Source organism: Heterocephalus glaber, unplaced genomic scaffold (genome assembly GCF_053883595.1).
Source record: "Heterocephalus glaber isolate CG9 unplaced genomic scaffold, H.glaber_assembly_v1.0 deba00001561, whole genome shotgun sequence".
Lineage (NCBI taxonomy): Eukaryota > Metazoa > Chordata > Mammalia > Rodentia > Bathyergidae > Heterocephalus > Heterocephalus glaber.
The window spans coordinates 12,540,440-12,559,046 of record NW_028258349.1 but is presented as its reverse complement, the minus strand read 5'-3'; the positions used below and the strand labels follow the sequence as shown (position 1 = coordinate 12,559,046).

The 18,607-nt window shown below is 47.0% G+C and overlaps 1 protein-coding gene across 5 annotated transcripts in view; it reads right to left on the bottom strand.

Annotated features, from left to right (window-relative positions):
* Capns1 (calpain small subunit 1) overlaps window positions 1-8,046 on the bottom strand; it is a 32,483-nt gene extending 24,437 nt beyond the window's left edge. Inside the window, exons 1-11 of one of the 5 annotated variants that reach the window (XM_087191327.1) lie at window positions 6,607-6,771; window positions 5,861-5,941; window positions 5,349-5,552; window positions 4,234-4,267; window positions 3,853-3,942; window positions 3,649-3,706; window positions 3,487-3,551; window positions 1,624-1,692; window positions 1,443-1,521; window positions 1,190-1,306; window positions 69-127 (exon numbers count right to left, since the gene is read on the bottom strand). In XM_087191327.1, coding sequence (XP_087047453.1) covers window positions 69-127; window positions 1,190-1,306; window positions 1,443-1,521; window positions 1,624-1,692; window positions 3,487-3,551; window positions 3,649-3,706; window positions 3,853-3,942; window positions 4,234-4,267; window positions 5,349-5,542 — 765 coding nt within the window. In that variant the 5' untranslated portion in view covers window positions 5,543-5,552; window positions 5,861-5,941; window positions 6,607-6,771. Of the gene's footprint in view, window positions 1-68; window positions 128-1,189; window positions 1,307-1,442; window positions 1,522-1,623; window positions 1,693-3,486; window positions 3,552-3,648; window positions 3,707-3,852; window positions 3,943-4,233; window positions 4,268-5,348; window positions 5,553-5,860; window positions 5,942-6,606; window positions 6,783-7,897 lie in introns of those variants that run through there. The other 4 variants (XM_087191326.1, XM_021239543.2, XM_087191325.1 and 1 more) reach the window with 4 other exon arrangements.
* Between the last annotated feature and the right edge of the window lie 10,561 nt (window positions 8,047-18,607).

Sequence of the window (18,607 nt, the reverse complement as noted above, 5' to 3'; positions counted from 1 at the left end):
CCAGATATAGGATCGAGGGAGGGGGACCTCAGAGCTGATCACCCACACCTGAGGATGGGGTTTCTTACCTCTTGGATGTTCACCTGGATTTGTCCTGTGCCATCTTTATCAAGAGATTTGAAGGCACCTAGAGGAGAAAGGAAGGTTTTAGTGGGGAGGAGGGGGGTTGCTGGCTTTTAGGATAATAATATACACAAAATAATAATAGCTAGGACTTCATTGAGTATTTACTACACGCCAACCACTGTGTAAAGTGCTCTCCATATATTAATTATTTTATTTTAATTATTAATTTTTTTTTGGTACTAAGAATTGAACACAGGGCCTTTGCACTAAAGCCCTCAGGGATGTCTTAAGGGTTCAGAACATTAATGCTTATAAATGTCCTCATGGGGCTGGGTGCTGTGGTACATGACTGAAACCCCAGCTACTCAAGAGACTGAAGCAGGAAGATCAAAAGTTCAAGGCCAGCCTGGGCAACTTAACTTAGCAAGCTCTTTTCTCCAAATAAAAAATAAAAAGGGCTGGGAGTGTAGCTCAGTGGTAGAGTACTCTCACATTTAATCCCCTGTACCAAAAAAGAAAAAAGCCTTCACTGGGGCTGGGATATAGCTCAGTGATAGAATTCATGTTTAGTTACCACATGCAAGGCCCTAGCAATCTCAAGCACCACACAAAACAAAGCCCGCATGACCTGGTCCCTACTGAGCCTCCCAGTCCTCTGCCTCCTCATCCCACCCCTCTTCAGCCCTCTTAGAAGTAAGAGTCCAACAAAAAGCCCCAAAAGCACAGTCTTCTCTTTCCTTTTAGGCCTTTCCATGGGCCAGTTTCTTGGCCCACAACTTTCTTCCCTGCCCTTTCACTGGGTTTACTCCTGTTTGTCTTTCAGGTCGATACTTGCATGGGTCCTTACCCTCAGAGCCCTCCCTGGTCCCCTGGGTGGTATCAGTTGCCTCCTGTGTCCGAAAAGGCCCCTGGGCTTCCCTCAGGCTCCCAGATGCTGGCCACATGAGTCTAGGTGACTGTCAATAGACAGCCCCAACTGTGAGCTCCATGAGGGTAGGAACTGGAGCCATTTCGGTCACTGCTGCGCCCCTAGCCTTGCCCATCTCAAGGTCAGGCTTAGAGACCTTGGCTAGTGGAGGTAGAACAAATCCCCACCCAAGGGGAGAGCTGGGGTGTCACTCACGGAACATGGCATCCAGCCTGACCAAGCAGCTGATGAAGTTGTCGAAGTCCATGTTCCCTCCCTCGTCAGAGTAGCGCCGGATGATCATGTTATAGAGATGTTCATTCAGGTGGAACCCTGGGAATGGTTTAGCCCCTTAGGTGTGAAGGCCACATAGCCCAATCTACTCTCATTCCCAGGATTCAGGCTCAGGCCAATGCAGTTGCATCATCCCTTGCCCAACACACACATACCAGGTCCCTGCCAGACCCACCTGCTGCCTCAAAGGCCCCTGGGAGTTCACTGCTGCAGATGGTCCCAGATCGGTCAATGTCAAACCGTTTGTATATGGCCTATGCGGATGGAGAGGACAGTGTCCAACTGAGCACCATGGAGCACGGGGTCTCCATGGCTTGGGGGTCTGAGTGCAAGGAGTTTCAGAGGCTGCTATATACCTGCCACTTTTTGATATTGTTCCACAAGTACTTGAACTCCTCAAAGCCCAGCTTGCCTGTGGTGTCGCTCTGGCAGGAAGTCATTAAGAATAAAATGAATGTAATTATTATGTATCATAAACATTAAAAAAAAAATTGGGCCTGGGGTTTAGCTCAGTGGTGCCATGCCTGCCTGGCAAGCACAAGGTCCTAAGTTCAATTCTTGGTATCCCCCCACACCCCCCAAAAAAATCACATAAAAAATAAAAATAAAAGAACAATGTGACAGATGTGTGCACTGTAATGAACTAGGCAGATGACAATATGGCAAATCAGGCAACCTGGGCTAAAATGCCATCTCCTATTCAATACTCCAATCCTGACACCTGAGTTATGGTTTTATTTTTTGTTTTATCCACATTTTTTCCTTTTTGGTTTTTTGAGACAGGGTCCTGCTATGTCCAGGCTGGCCTCAAGCTCACAGCAATCCTCCTGCTGCAGCCTCCCCAGTGCTAGGATTATATGCGTGTGGCACATTTGGCTATCTACATATATTTCTAAACAAAAATTCTCTTCAAATATAACCATAGGAGATCATATTGTACTTCTCCAAACTACAAGGCCCTCACCTGAAAAGAATTGGTAAGTTCTCATTTATAAAATCCTTAACAGCAACTCAGTACCATAAATGTTAGGGTGTGTAAAAAACCAGTGTCTTAAAATTCCAAAGGAATAAAGTGATAGAAAGTACATGCTGGGTTTGTGATAAAAATTAAATAACTGGGGCCAGGAATTTAGCTCAGTGGCACTGCACCTGCCTCAAAAGCACAAGGTCCTGAGTTTGATCCCCAGTACCAAAAAAAAAACCCAAAACCAAAAAACAAAATAACTGTGCTAAGCTCCCAGGCACTTCACTTTCCCACTGAGCCCTCAGGACACTACCCCTCTAGGATTATTCCTCAAGAAAAAAACAGATTGCAAGATGAAAAACCTGAGTAAAATCACAATAACAGTTACTGTGTACAGATTACTTACTATGTGCCATAAACTGTGGTAAACCTTTTATATACAGCTCCATTTCACTGTCACCATTATCACATGACCCATTTTAGACAAGAAAATTGAGACACAGCCGTCAGTAGCCTGGCTGAGTAGAGCTAGGATTACTTACCCTATGCAATACATGTCTGATCACATGACATGTACATATATGTGTGAGCCTGTACTGCCTATACGCTAGGTGTCATATATCCAAGATTGACTAAAAACTGGCCCTCATGCAAGCACACGTGTGTTCCTGGGTACTGTATGTATATTCATGTGCTTGTGGATTTTATAAGCTTGAATCCTAAGCCCAAAAGACGTGGGTCCAAATTCCTATACTGCTAGTTACTACTTTTTTTTTTTTGATACCAGGGATCAAATTCAAGACCTTGCACTTGTGAGGCAGGTGCAGCACCACTGAACTAAAATCCCTTACCTGAATTACTTTTTTTAATGGTACTGAGGCCAGGCATGATGGTGCACACCTGTGTTCCACAGCACTTGGGAGGCTGAGGTAGGAGGATCACTGCAAGTTCGAGGCCAGCCTGGGCTACACAGTGAGTTCAAGGCCAGCCTGAACTACAAAGTAAGACCGTTTCAAAAAGTAAAAAAATCAAAAGTAGTATAAAAATTGTCTGTCCATCAAAAATCTGTGAAGCTTCAGTTCATTAACCTAAATGCTAGCTGTTATTTGTCACATGTCTGTAGGTAAGTGTGTGTTCTGATGTATGCACGTCCATGACTTTGGATATAAAAGCTGTACCCTGGCCATCCAGAACATACTCTCAGAAAATCCCCTCTTCACCCAGGGCCTCTCCCAGCCTGCCCCCAAAAGGATACATCCATCACAGCCACCATGCTTCGACACGTGTCCAGGGCAAAACCATCGGTTTTTAGATCAGGGTCTGTGGGGCACAGGATGAAGGTCAGAGGCTAGAGATCACAGCCACTCCAGCCCCCAGGTCTTGGTACTTGTCCCAGGCCTTGACCCCAGTCACTCACGTCGGGTCACAACTTTGTTGAGAATGTTCATGAGTTCTGTGGCACTGACCTCCATGTCCTGTAGTTAGAAAAGTGGCTCAGAAGAGACATAGGCTTGAAGAATGGGAACTCTGGGATTGTCGTGGTCAAGTATGTGCGTGCCGAGGCAGACCGAAGAAAGGAATGGAAGGATTAGGACAGGGCCAGGGACTCTAGGTTACTTACATCTCCAGCCAGCTGGGTAAAGAGTCGCCGGAACTGCCGGACCTCCTCACTCTCGTTGGCCTCGATGTTGGAAAAATGGGTTCTCGGGGGCTAGAGAGAGCAGAACTCACAGCAGGTGTGGGGAATGGGCTCTGGCTCCCCACATCCAAGCACCCTAGGTGGCAAAGCCTGGGTGGGGTAGGCAGCCTGATTATCAGAAGAATAAGGGGTAGTCAGTGAACAGGAAGTGAGTCATGGCTGAGAACAGTGGCCAAGGACATGGTAAAGGTGGGACTTAATGGCAGAGGAACTTCATAAAGAAGGGGAGGATTCTCTAGGAACAGAGGTGGGGTCTGGAAAAGGGTTGAAAGAGAACAGCGAGTATTGTAGTGGGGAGCTTACCGGGGGCTCTGGGTTGTACTGCGCAGCTGCCTCGCTAAGAGGAGACAAGAGGGAGTTAGCGTCAGGGGGCGGGGCCGCCAACGGGCAGGGCCAATAGACCTGCAGACTCCAACCCCTCAAATCCCAGCCCCCACCCTCCTTACTTGGTCCTTCCACCCTTCCTCCGCCCCGTCCTCTTCTATCCCATCCACATTGCCCATCTCTCCCCCTACTACTCCAACTCTACCCGCCCTTCCAGCCTCATGGTAGAATCTACTCCTGCTAAGGTGCATCCATCCATTGGCAGATGTCAGGATCGTCTTGGCCCCATTCAACATCAACCCGAAATCCCACCTAGATTCAACAGGTCCCCCCCTTCCAGGACTCAGTATCAAGGCCCTGCCACAGGTTCCCAGGGCCTCATCTTCACCGGTTCCCATCTGCTCAAAAAGCCTATTTCATCATTCCCCTTCCCAAGCATCTGTCTTCCCAACATCCTACCCGAGTTTCAGCAGTTCCCACTTCTTTGAGAGATCACTGCTTGGTGACCATGGCTAATTTGGCACCATCCGGGCATTTTTCTCCATCAGTCCAGCCAGGCCCAAGCAGGCCTGGACTCTTCTGAGCTGTTTCCCCTGTCCTCATTTTTCTTTTTTTTTGGTACCGGAGATCGAACTCTGGACCTTGCGCTTTCGAGGTAGCCGGCGGAACCACTGAGCTAAATCCCTGGCCCTCCCCTCTTTAGGCCTTGGTGTCTCCTGGCCCCAACTCCTCACTAACAGCTAGTACACCCTAATTTAAGTCCTAGCCTCACGAAGTGTCGCCAAACTCCTTGGCTCTTGCTCTTTAACATTAGTCCTCAAGTTAGCCAAGGGAGGGCGCGCCCAGTGCCCAGCCGCATTAAACCCCACCTCCCTGACTCCGGACCTAGCCCTCAGGTCCCACATCCCATTCTTCGACCCGCTGGAACTCACAACGCCCCCACCCCGCGGAGCCCCGCCCCCACATCTAACATCAACCACGACAGGATCCACCCTTCCAGCTTGGGCCAGCCCAATTAAGGCTCCCAGGTCAGTTTCCAGGTTAATCCTATTCTATTCTAGTTGGACCCGCCCCCCCGGCAGGCCTCGCCTCACCTGATGGCGCTAATGACTCCGCCCAGGATGCGCATGGCTGTGCCACCGCCGCCACCACCACCTCCGCCGCCGCCTCCGCCGCCCCCGCCGCCCCCGCCGAGGAAGCCTCCGATGACGTCCCCCAGTCCCCCACCCAGGCCCCCGCCGCCTCCTCCGCCGCCGCCGCCCTTCAAGAACGAGTTAACCAGGAACATGGCTGCGATCCTGAAAGGGGAAAAGAGGTCAGATAGCTGCCTCGCCCCTGAGCCCGCTCCCTCCTGCAGAAATATGTATTTCCGGCAGCTGGACGTGGAGGAAGAATCTGAGGCCTCGGGGTGGAGGCAGATGCTCAGGCTAGGGGTTTGGGTTTCGGGGAGAAGGAGGTGCTAGGATAGGCAGGACGGGAACAGAAGATCGGGTTTGAAACCCCTTGGGGACTAAAAGGTACCCGCCGGGTTTTAGGGACCTTGGATTGAGTGCATGCACAGACATCGTTAAGGACAGGGGTATAAGCCTGGCGTGGTGGCGCATGCCTGTAATCCTAGCACTTCAGTTGGCTGAGGCAGGAGGATCCCAAGTTTGAGCCCAGCCTGGTCAATTTTGTGAGACTCTGTCTTAAAAAATAAAAATAAATGAATTTTAAAAAGGAAAAAGGGGGAGGGAGGTCTGGAGTTGTATCGCAGTGCAAAAACCCTTGGCTTCAATCCCCAGTACCAAGGAGGAAATGAGGGAGGCAAGCGGAGGTACAAGGTCCGGTGGGGTCCTCCAGATGGGGTCTCAAATTGGTGTAAAGAGAGTATTCAATGTCTAGGCGCTAGAATCTGAGATCCAGAGCCCCAGCACTGACCGCAGGGGTCTTTGGCAGGTTGAGGGCGCAGATCTGAGATCTCGGCCTGGAGGCCCCGGGGCGGGGTTTAAGAAGTTCTGAATGTGGGTCTGAGCATTTAGGCACGCTCAGCAGCGGGATCAGTCACCGCTGATCTGTGGGCTCGGATCTAAATTCGAAGCTCCGAAGCCCAGAATAATGGGGTTCCCACTAAAAGTAGGGGCACGGGTTTAGGGATCGTGGCCCCAAGAAAGAATTTACAGGGTGCGTTTCAAACCTATGAGGCAGTATTTTAGATTATAAAACCGGAGGTTGGGAGTGGTCCCCGAGATGATACAAGAGTCGTGTAGGCCTGGGGGTTTGGATCTCGGAGGATCCCAGAAGTCGGGACTGTAGGGTCTCGGTGGGTCTGGGGGGCTGCGGGTGCGAGGGAAGTCTGGGCCGGGCGCTCACCGCCTCACTTGCGCGTCCTGCTGTCCTGCTGTCGGGCTCTCGGTGTAGCTCCCGGGCCTCCCGCAGCGTCCGGCTCCAGAGGGCGGGGCCGTGACTCAGGCTGCAGCTCCGGGTGAGACCCCGCAGGGAGCCCGCCAGTCGTCCGCGCGGTCCTAGAGCCCGCATTGGACTGCTAACTTCGCCTGCGCGGCATGGCCTCGCCCTACGTAACGGGTAGGGCCGCAGTGGCTCCGCCCTGAACGTTTCCGGCGCCGGAGGAGGTTCGAGCCCCGCCCAGGTTTAATAGCTATGCTAAATCTTCCTGGAACAGATAGCTGAGAGAGGGAACCCGGAGCCTTGGACCTCTGGGGTGACACTCCAGGGTCACAGTGTGAGTTTTCGTCCAGAGGCCTGGTTCCTCCCGGCCACCATTGGCAATTTTCGGTCTGCCCCCAGAGGGCTCAATAAGCCGCCCTTCTGGTCTTGTCACGACAAACTGCACCTACTGGGCGCGAGTTTCGTTTGGCTCACAACTTGAGGGACAGATGCCCCCGTCTGGCCCTGCAGCAGCCCGGGTGGCCGTCGAACCTGGTGTCTCAGTTGGTGACCTACGAAGGTCACCCTGTGCCATCTTTCACCACACCCCTTTCCCTGCACCTCCTGCCGAATCAGGGCCTCGACAGATTTTTTTTTTTCTTAAATGGCTCTAAAGTGTCGCCCAGTCTCTAAAGAGAGCCCCTGAGACAGGAAAAGTCCTTGGACTTTGGCCTCTTTTTTGTTTTTTTCCTTCAATACAGGGTTTGAACCCAGGGCCTTCTCACTGAGCCACATCCCCAGCCCCTTTTTAAAATTTATTCATTCTTTCAGTTAGTAATTGATGACAGGGTCTCGAAGCTGTCCAGGCTGGGCTCAACCTTGGAATCATCTTGCCTCTGCCTCTCAGAATGCTGGGATTACTAAGTCACTTGTTCCCAAGGTCCCTGAAGAGGGAGGAGGGAGGCAGGGAAACCACAGCTCAAGCCACTTTTGGATCCTTTCATTTGCCCTCCCACCTGTGAGTGTCCAGTCCTTTTTCTGGGCTCCATCTTTAAATAATAATGCCAAAAACAGCTCCTGAACACTTGCAATATATCAGCTAATTTATTCTCATGACAGCCCGATGGGATAGATGCCATTTATTATCCCCATTTTATAGAAAAGTAAACTGAACTGAGGTTAAACTCAGGCAGCCAGGCTCCCTAGCCTATACCCTTAACCACCACCCTCATGCAGTGGCTCTTCAATAATATTAATATGATAATAGCTCACATACCGAGATCATTGCAGACAAAACTAGTTGTAGCTAAGGCTTCCTCAGGGCTTGCTGGGGCCAGGCCAAGAAACTTCGACTCAAGTATTGTTCATGAAGCAAGATCTAGCAGGAGAGAAAATGGAGGCTGTGAACATTAGGGTCACAGATGGTGGCAGGACCAGGTCTGAACCTGGGCTTGGCTGATGATAAATCTCTTGGTGGTGACTCATCTGGATTCCCTTCTTACCACACCCTCCCTGCCAGACTGAGCAGCTTCAACTCTCTGTCCTCTCAGGCTCACTTGCTGTCAGGTCTGTGCACAAGCTGTAGCCTCTGTCTGGAACACCCCTTTTATTTTTTGTTTTTTACCTGATCGTGTATTTACTTAGCCTTTGGGTGTCAGCTCAGAAGTCTCCTCTTCTAGGGAGGCCTCCCTGCCTCCACAACCAACCAAGATTCAGTGAGGCTGCCAGTTTCATGCCCTCAAAACTGCTTGTAGCCTGGCATGGTGGTGCATGCCTATAATCCCAGCACTCAGGAGGCTGAGGCAGGAGGATTGCTGAGAATTTGAGATGAGTGTGCATTACATAGGGAGACTCTTGTCTCAAAACAAAACAAAACCTGCTTGTATGTTGAGCGTGGTAGTGCAAGTCTATAGTAGTAGCACTCGGAAGACTGAGACAGCAGAATTGCAATGAGTTCAAGGTCATCCTGGACTATATAGTGAGACCCTACCTCAAAAAATAAAACAAAAAAAAAAGCCAGGGATTTAGCTCAGTGCCACAGTGCCTGTCTTACAAGCACAAGATCCTGAGTTCAGTCTCCAGTACCCCCCCCAAAAAATCTCACCCCAGCCACCAAGTCTCTGCTGATGAGTCCTATCACCACGCTGCCCTCACTTCTGCCCCCTTGAGAATGGGCAAAGCCCCAGTAGCAGCTTGATCTGGATGTTCCCAGTTGAACCTGGACATGACAAGGAGGCTGGGTAGCACATAGTGTCCTTACAGCCCTTCCTGGCTCACATAGAATGCTCCTCCAGGGCCAGGGATTTAGCTCAGTGATTTCGCTGCCTGCTTTGCAAGTGCAAGGACTGGAGTTCGATCCCTGGTACCAAAAAAAAAAAAGAATGCTTCTCCACTACCAAGACCTTCTCTACCCCGGGGCTTCATGCTGCTCAAATTTATACATCTAGTGATCTCAGGAAAGACAATTCAGATCTCTGACTTGATCCCCACCCCACACACTGCTCTTTTCATTCATCACCTGCTGGCATATTGTATAGTTTACTTGTTTTGTGGTACTGGGGATTGAAGTCAGGGTCTTCAAACAGAAACAGTGCTATATCCCAGCCCTTTTTATTTTGATACAGGGTCTCACTAAGCCACAGATTACCCAGGCTTGGTTGAACTTCCAGTCCTCCTGCCTCAGCCGCTCAGAGTGTTGCAGTTAACAGGTGTGGTGGTGCATGTCTGGTTTACATGGTTTATTTATTAATCCAGTTTCTATGTCTTCTTCACTAGAATCTGAGCTCTTCAAAGATGAGGATTTTTTTGTTTGCCTCCTTCAGTGCTATTTACTTTTTTCATGCTCTCCCCTGCTGGGAGCACTGTGCAGTAGATTGCTATGACCATGTCTAACTCGGCTCCTCCTGCGGATGAGGCATGGGCCCTCGTGGAATGAGGTACATGCATCTTGTTCGCTTCCTCCTGTTCGCTTCCTCTGGCAGACGAGGCAGGCCCCCACCCACCCAGGACAGGCGACAGGAGGGTGTCTCGGAGCAAGACCTGGCCAAGAAGAGGACTGTTTTCCTCCCCACCCATTGGCCAGAGAAACATCAAACATGATGCCCGGGCCGGGGATTTAGCTCAGTGGTTCTGGCGCCTGCCTCGCAAGTGCAAGGTCCCAAGTTCAATCCCCCGTACCAAAAAAAAAAACCAAAAACATGATGCCCTGCAGCCCTTAGCTCCAGTTACAAACCAGCCCTTTTATCTCCCCCTGCACTTCCCCTACCTCTACCACTATAAATAAACGTGCTGCATTTGCCTGGGGTCTTTTCCTCCCATCGGGAGTTGGAGCCCCACCTATACCTTACTATATCGCTTTGTCTTTCTTAATCTCTCACCCTTGTTTCTCACTGGTGAGCCCTTCAGCCACGAGGGGTTGAGGGGTTGTGGCACTCCCCCACCTTCTTTTTTTTTTTTTTCTTCCCCACCTTCCATTTTACACATCTACTCTTTGCCCTGGAAAGTGCCCAAATAAAAGCTCTGGCCTTAGGAGAGAATAAATTAGACAGTAAGGCTAAGATTTCATTTCTTGGTTCACCTTGCTTTGAAAGAGTGCTAGCCTCAGCAGCACATACACTGAAACTTGCTCTGAAGGAGCAGCAGAGGGAGTCTCTGCTTCCTCCTCCCACTGGCGGGACCGGGGATGTCATGGGAACCATCCTGGACCACATGGGCCAGGCCAACTGCCACGGATAAAGCAGTCCAAGTTCCTGACGCTATGGAGCCTTAATACCAGCCTGAATTGGTTATGCTTAGCTTGCTATGGAAGAAAGAAAAAAAATTTTTTTTCAGACAGAATTTCACTATGTTCAGTAAGTCCCCAGCTTACAAATGAATTCTGTTCTGAGAGAACATGTTCATAAGTCCGACAATGTGAGTCTTAGACACCTCTGACACAAATATACCATATATATTGCTTTGAGCTTCCTAGCAGTCCCCTCCACATCACCACTGTTTTTCCTCTTGTTTCCGGACATCCTGGGCTCTGACTGAGCACTGTACTACTGTACACTGTCATACTGTACAGTAACCACACAGCAGCACAACTGTGACAGTGTCCAGCAGACAAGTGAGCTACTTCCAAGATTTGTTTGCATCTAGGAATGTTTGTAATTCGAGATCTGTTCATATCTGTGAAAGTTCACAACTCAAATGTTGGGGACTTCCTGTAGTTCAGGCTGGCCTTGAACTCACTATGTAGCCCAACCTCACCCCAAACTCACCTCAATCCTCTTGCCTCAGCCTCTGGAGTGCCAGGATTATAGGCATGCACCACCACACCCGGGTGGGAGAAACAAAACTATTTTATTTAATACACTGGATCTTGAGTTCTGTTGTAGGGTTAGTATTAAATCCTATCTAACCTATAGTGCCCCTTAAACACAGCCTGAGCAATTTTCCATGTCCCTAAAAATATTTTCAGCTGGGCACAGTGGCACATGCCTATAATCCTAGCATTTAGGAGGATGGCAAGTTCTCATCCTATGTAGGCAACTAAGCAAGACCCTGCCTGAAGAAAAAAATATATATTTCTTGTGTGTTTAAGATAGTCCACCATCTCAACACTATGAGACATTTGTTTTTCATTCATCCACTCAACCAATATTTATTGAGCATCTACTAAATCCAGCCCCTGGGGTCAATGATAGAGATGCAGTGGTGAACAAAACTCAGAGAGCTCACACCCTTCAGGTAAATGGAGGGAGACAAGCACTAAAACAACTAAAGCAACAACATAACCCCGCTGTACTCACTGGTTGTCAGCTGAACAGATACAGGTATATAGGAGGTGGTGAAAGCCAGAGGGAAGGCTAGGGGTGTAGCTCAGTGCTGCCAAGGCCATGGGGTTCAATCCCCAGTGCCAGAAAATAAAACAAAACGTGTTCTTCGTGGCAAGGTGGGGAGGGCTGCTTAAAAAACTTGACCACCAAGTTTTGATATCCCATCCATTAAGATCTGGGGTCTTCTGGGTACGGTGGTACACACCTATGATCCCAGCAGGCTAGCCTGGGCAATTTAGCAAGATCCTGTCTCAAAATAAAACAAGGATCCAGGTTGATGCCATGTGCCTGTAGTCTGAAGCAGATATGAGATTCCAACTGTTTTAAGCCAAACATTAAAAAGATTTTCAGGTCCGGGGATTTAGCTCAGTGGTTTTGCTGCCTGCTGCGCAAGCGCAAGGACCCAAGTTCAATCCCCAGTACCAAAAAAAAAAGATTTTCAAAATGTAAAATAATTTCACTCTTCTAATTTTTTCAAAACAATTATTTTTCACAGAAAAATGTTAATATGTAGTGGTTTCTTTCTTTCTTTTTAAGGAAACAGTTTCACTGTATAGCTCAGGCTGGCCTCAGACTCATGGGGGATCCTCCTGCCTCAGACTCCCAACTGCTGGGATTACAGGCATGTCCCATGTTGCTTGCCTCATATTATTTTTTAAAGGAATAAATATTTATTTAACACCCTAAATTTCCAATGTGGTGAAGTGTCTACAGATATAAGTCTCATGAACAAAAGCTTTTTGAAGCCCTCAACAACTTTTAAGAGTAATATATAGACGTCTTGAGACACAAAAGTTTGAGAACTCTTGGTCTGAATGTCAGCTGTGATTTCAGGACCAAGTTGAAGTAGAGTTATTTCTTAAGTTCAGCAACAAAGAAGACCTTCAGCACTTGTTTAGAAAAAAAAAAGAAGCTTATTTTTTGCAGACCAGAGGAAGAGAGGAAGAAAAACACTGACACTTCTTTCCTAAACATTGCCTGTGGTTTTGTAATGGATGAGTCAAGTTGACAGCACAAGAATCCAACACTGGATCTTTTTTTTTTTTTTAAAGGAGGAAAAGTTTATTTAGCTCACAGTTTGTGCAGGTTTTAGCCCATAATTGGCTGGCTCCAAGGCAGGGCGGCACATGGCAGGGGAGAAATAGTCCAGGGCATGGCAGGCAGAAAATAGCCCCAACACTGGATTTTAACATCACAAAAAATCAACCAGACAGAATGTGTCTCATCTGAATCCTCTGAACAAGAATCTGAATCTTGGAGCCATGACTCTTCAGAATATACAGGGGACAGAAAACCACATTAAACGACACTAAGAGGCCAGGAGTAGTGGTCCACGCCTATAATCTCAGCACTTGGGAGGCTGAGGCAGGAGGATCACTGCCACTTCGAGGCCACCCTTGGCTACAAAGTGAGTTCAAGGCCAGCCTGATTTACAAAGCGAGATCCTGTCTCAAAAAAAAAAAAAAAAAAAAAAGTAAAAATAAAGGATATCAAGAGGTGCAGCCAATTAAATAGCACTTTGAGGAGATCCCAGGAAGACTGAGAGGGAGCAATACTGTTGTAGAATAAAAGAATTAGATGCCACTTGAATGCAGTGCCTGGACAGTGCTTGGATTCTGATTTCAACAACCGAACTGTAAGGACACTTGGGAAACAAGCAGTGACTTTTTTCCAGAAAAATTATGATGTCTTTAATCCTTTTTTTTTTTTTAAATGTAGCGCTAGGGATGAATGCCAGAACCTCACACATATAGAGCAAACCCTCCACCATTAACCTATACCTCCAGCCCACTTTTGTTTCTTGAATTAAAATTTTTGAAAACATGCTTATTTTTCTTATGTGTTTGTTTTTAACTTCCATCTCTGAAATTTTTTAATTTTTATTTTTATTAGTAAATGTTTGGACTACATAACAGTTATGTTCATTGTGGGGAGTTGTTATGAGAGACTTGAATATTGATCATATATTAAATATTAAATAGCTTAGTATGGTGGAGCAGGCCTGTAATTTCAGCACTGAGAAGGCTGAGGCAGGAGGATCACCAGGAGTAGGAGGCCAGCCTGGGTTCCTTAGTGAATTCAAGGCCAGCCTGAATTACATAGGGAGAACATGTCTCAAAAAATTAGGTGTAGGGGTGAGGATTTAGCTCAGTGGTTTCGCCACCTGCTTCGCAAGCACAAGGACCCGAGTTCAATCCCCGGTACAAAAAAAAAAAATTAGGTGTAATGTAGATCCTTTATCTTTTACAGATCTACATGGGAACATTTCCAGGTGAGATGATATGTTGCCTCATATGTACTTTAAAATAATGGGAGATTTCTGAACCAGAACCCCAGTTGCAGAAGAAACAGCACCAAGAATCAACAAATGGGATCATATCAGATTAAAAAGCTGCACAGCAAGGGAAACAACCAACAGAATGAAGAGACAACCTACAGAATTGGAAAAAAATTTTTGCAAATTATTCCTCAGACAGAGGACTGACACCTAAAATATATAAGGAATTTTAAAAAAGATGATCTCTAAATAAAGGATCCAATAAACAATGGGCAAAAAGGGCCGGGGACTTAGCCCAGTGGTTCCAGTGCCTGCCTTGCAACCATGAGGTCCTGAGTTCAATCCCTGGTAGCAAAAACAAAAAAAAAAGCCCCCCCCCAAAAAAATGGGGGGAAAGGTGGGACTAAAATGAATAAACACTTTTTAGAAGTACAAATGGCCAATAAATACCCAAAAAAGTATTCAGTATCTCTGGCCATTACAGAAATACAAATTAAAACAACACTGTGATTCCATTTTACTCCAGGAAGAATGGCAATCATCATTAAATCAAATGACAAATGTTGGCAAGGCTATGGGGAAAAAGGAACCCTTTTACATTGTTGAGAATGTAAACTAGTACAACCAATATGGACACTATGGAAATCAGTGTGGAGAGTCTTCAAATAAAACAAAACCAAAAAACCTCCCTAAAACTAGACATTCCATTTGACACAGCTATTCTTCTTTTTAGGTATCTTCCCTAAAAGAGTTAAAGACATCTTATTACAGTGATATGTGAACACACATGTCTAAAGCGCCCAATTCATAACAGCTAAATTTTGGAAGCCAACAACATGTCCATCAACAGAGGAATGGATAAATAAAATGTATTTAGGGCTAGAGATTTAGCTCAGTGGCACCACACCTGCCTTGCAAGTCCAAGGTCCTGAGTTTGATCCCCAGTACTGAAAAAAGAAAAAAGAAAATATATTTATATACAATGGAGTATTATTCTGCTGTAAAGGATAAATGAGACATTTCTAAGAAAATAGATGTACCTTGAGACAATAATGTTAAATGAAATAAATCAGATACACAAATTTAAATATCACACTGTAGCTGTGTGTGAGGGTGCATGCCTGTAATCCCAGCACTTGGAAGTCTGAGGCAGAAGTATCACTGTGAGTTCCAGAGCAGCCTGGGCTACATAAGTGGGTTCAAAGCAGCCTGAACTACATAGCGAGACCCTTAAAACACACACACACACACACACATGATCTCTTAAACGAGAAACACAAAATATAAATAAAGAGCAAAGTAAAACATAATAGGAAGATAGATTTTTGCAAAAGGGAAGAGGACTAAGAGACGAAGGGAGGGGAGATGATAAAGAAATTGAGATGTGTTATGTACACGTACCCCATGAGGCATGTAATCATTATGTATTGCAAAATGTACTAAAAAAACCCAAACCTGAGTGTGGTAATCCTAGCACTCTGGGAGACTGAGGCAGGAGAATCAAAAATTTGAGGCTAGCCTGGGCTATTTAGCTAAACCATGTCTCAAAAAGTGGCCTGGGGAGGTAGCTCAGGGCAAAAGCCCTGGGTTCAATCCCTAGTACCACAGAGAACAAGATTGTAATATGTTGAAAGTTACAGAAACTGGGTCATGGTTATTTAGGAGGTCCTTATATTGTTCTAATTTTGAACTCCTTTAGTAAGTAGTTTTTGTTGTTGTTGTTGTTTTGGTACTGAACTCAGAACCTTGCACTTGCGAGACAGGTGCGGTGCCACTAAGCTAAGTAGTTTTTAAAAATCCTATGAAGAATGAAAAAGAGAAGATGGGTCAGGCATGGTGGCACAGCCCTGTAATCCCAGGGCTGGGGATGTAGCTCAGTGTGAAGGCTGTGGGCTGGATCCCCAATGTGGGGCCAGTACTGGGCTCACAGGTAAATGCTTACTCATTATTTGTTCTGAGAACTGAGGCAGGAGAATGACAAATTTGAGCGCAGTTTGAGTAATTTAGCAAGATCCTATTTTAAAAGGGGGGGGGGTTCCTGGGGATGCAGCTCAACGTGAAGGCCCTGTACCGACTGGGAAAAAAAGAAGCGTGGAAGGACCTTTATTTTCCTTCAAAAAGAACAGTCTTTCTTGCATCTTGACCCGCCTTGAGGGCTAAGGAGGAACCAGGGAAAGTGACTGGTTGAGATGCGTGAAAGCGGGAAGGCAAGGAGGCCGACTTGCCATACTTAAGGCCAAGCGAGGTCTTCTCTTTTATTCCACTGTGGCCAAAAAGTCAGCTCCAGCGGGACCTCTAGGTCACTAAGCGTGTGCGAGGTCGGAGGGCCGCTCGCGCCTGCGCAAGACCGTCCTTAGCTTGATACATTGCCAAATCTCACTCTACAACCCCTAGTGCCGCCAGGAGTGGGGCTATAATCAAATATGGTGGAAGTATTGCACAGATTTCTGGGAAATGAAGTTCTCTCGCTAAATTTAAACCATTGGTGAGACCAGGCGACCCACAATGCGCTGGGCGCCCGCGCACATACGGGCTGACCTGTACGCTGCTGCCCCCTGGTGACGGCTGGCTAGTTATAACCAAGGCTGGAGATAGAGATTGCGGGCACTTGGGAGTCATGGGGACCTGTGGGAATCCTTTGCAGAGAAGTTGAACCCACGGAGAGGGTGGAATAGGTTGGGGAAAGGAAACAGTAAAGAAACTGGAGGCAGGGTCACTGTGAGGATTAAATGAAACCAGCACAATAACTGGAATATTGTATATATATACACACATATATATTTGTACCTACAGCTAATAATGAGTAAACATTTACCTATGGGTGAGTACTATAACCCCCTCCCCCATACTAGCGATTAAGCCCAGGGATTTAACAGTGAGCTTACATCCCCAGTCGGGTGTTTGGTTTTTTGTTGTTGTTGTTGTTGTTTGGTTTTTTTGAGACAAGGTCTCACTATTTAGTTCAGGCCGGCCTTGAACTCACAATGTAGTCTATGCTGGCTTGAACTCCCAGCTATCCTCCTGCTTCAACCTCATATGCCACCATGCTGGCGCCATCAGCCCACTTTATAGGAAGAAAGGTGAAACCTAGAGGGTAGGAATACCTACGTTCAGTCACTTGGCTGGTCAGGGAGAGCTGGTGTTTGAATCTGGGCTGTCTTCAGAGTCGGTTTCAGTTATCCCAAGTTTGTAATTGGCAAAAAAATTAGTGTAAACTCTGTACAGCACAGGAATCAGGTTTTTGATCAGCAGGAATCACCAAAGGGATTAAGTTCAGGCCTAGAAAGTCCTGTCCAGTTTTTTTTTTTTTTTTTTTTTTTTTGGTACTGGGGATTGAACTCGGGTCCTTGCGCTTTCAATCTGTCCATTTTTGTTCAAGTGATTCGTATTCCAGTGTTACTCCTGCCACAGATCCTTTCCCCAGCACCTTCACCTGGCTGATCTGATTTTATTCCTCCTTGCCCACTGCCACAACCTTATTAATAACAGGATATAACATTAAAAAACTTTCTGGGCATGGTAGAGCATGCCTGTAATCCCAGTACTTGGGAGGCTGAGGCAGGAGGATTGTGTGAGTTCAAGGCTAGCCTGGACTACATAGGGAGACCCTGTCAATCAATCACAAACATGAGGAAAGAGGATTGGTTTGAGGCTAGCATTGGGAACTAGTGAGACACCCTGTCTCAAAATAACCAAAACAACAAAACAGTGTTCTGTAATTATTCGTTCACTTGTTTGCCTTAATATGCAAGCAAAAGGCTGTATCCAAGCCATGGGTGTTCCCAGTATCAAACCTAATATGCACAGGGAGGCTGAAAAAGTAGTTTTTAAAATGTGAGCAGAGTGTTGGACATTCACTGTTTTGGGGGTTTTTTTTGTTTTTTTTTTATACTGGGGATTGAACTTGGGACCTTGCACTTGTGAGGCAGCCGGCAGAACCACTGAACTAAACCCCTGGCCTGGGGATTCACTGTTTTCCATCTGCAGTGCTTTAAGATTTATGAAATCTAGCAAGGTTCTCTTTATTCTCAAAAGGGTTGAATTAGCCGGGATATTGGTGCACACCTGTAATCCCAGCACTTGGGAGGCTGAGGCAGGAGGATCACTGCAAATTGGAGGCCAGCCTGAACAACATAGTGAGACTGTCTCAAAAAACCCTAAATAAATAAAGATTGGATCTTAAATATATCCCAAACACTCATATGTTGAAGGCTTGGTCACCAACTTGGGGTGTTACTGGGAGTGGTGCAACCTTTAGGAGAGGCCTAGCTGCAGGAACTTAGGTCACTAGGGGCTGCCCTTGAAGAGGACATTGGGACCGTAGCCGTCTTCACGTGTTTCTCCACTTCTCAGCTGCCATGAGGTGAACAGGTCTGCTCCACTACAGGCTCCCCGCCATGATGTGCTGCTCCACCACAGGCCCAGAAGCAACAGGGTCAAGTGACCATGGACAGAAACCTCTGAGACTGTGAGCCAAAATAAAGCCTCCTTCTCATTTTTTCTTTTTTTCAGTGCTGGGATCAAACCCAGGCCGTCAGGCATGCTAGGCAAGTACTCTCATCACTGAGCTACACTGCAGCCTCCTGTCCCCTTTTGTTTACCTCAGGTATTTGTCACAGTGACTGAAAGCTAATACAGGAGGTGCTGGCTGGGAAGCCTGGGACACCTCCTCTCATCTTCCTCACTTTGACAACTCTGACATCAAGGGGGCCAAAGCCTTGGTATCCTTTTTTCTTTTTAATTTTTTGGTACTGGGAATTGAACTCAGGGCCTCACTCTTGCCAGGCAGGCGCTGTGCCACTGAGCTAAATCCCTGGCCCTCCCAGCATCCTTTTTTAAATGCACTCTTTTTTCTTTTTTGGTAGGTGAACTTTATTGACCGTGTGTA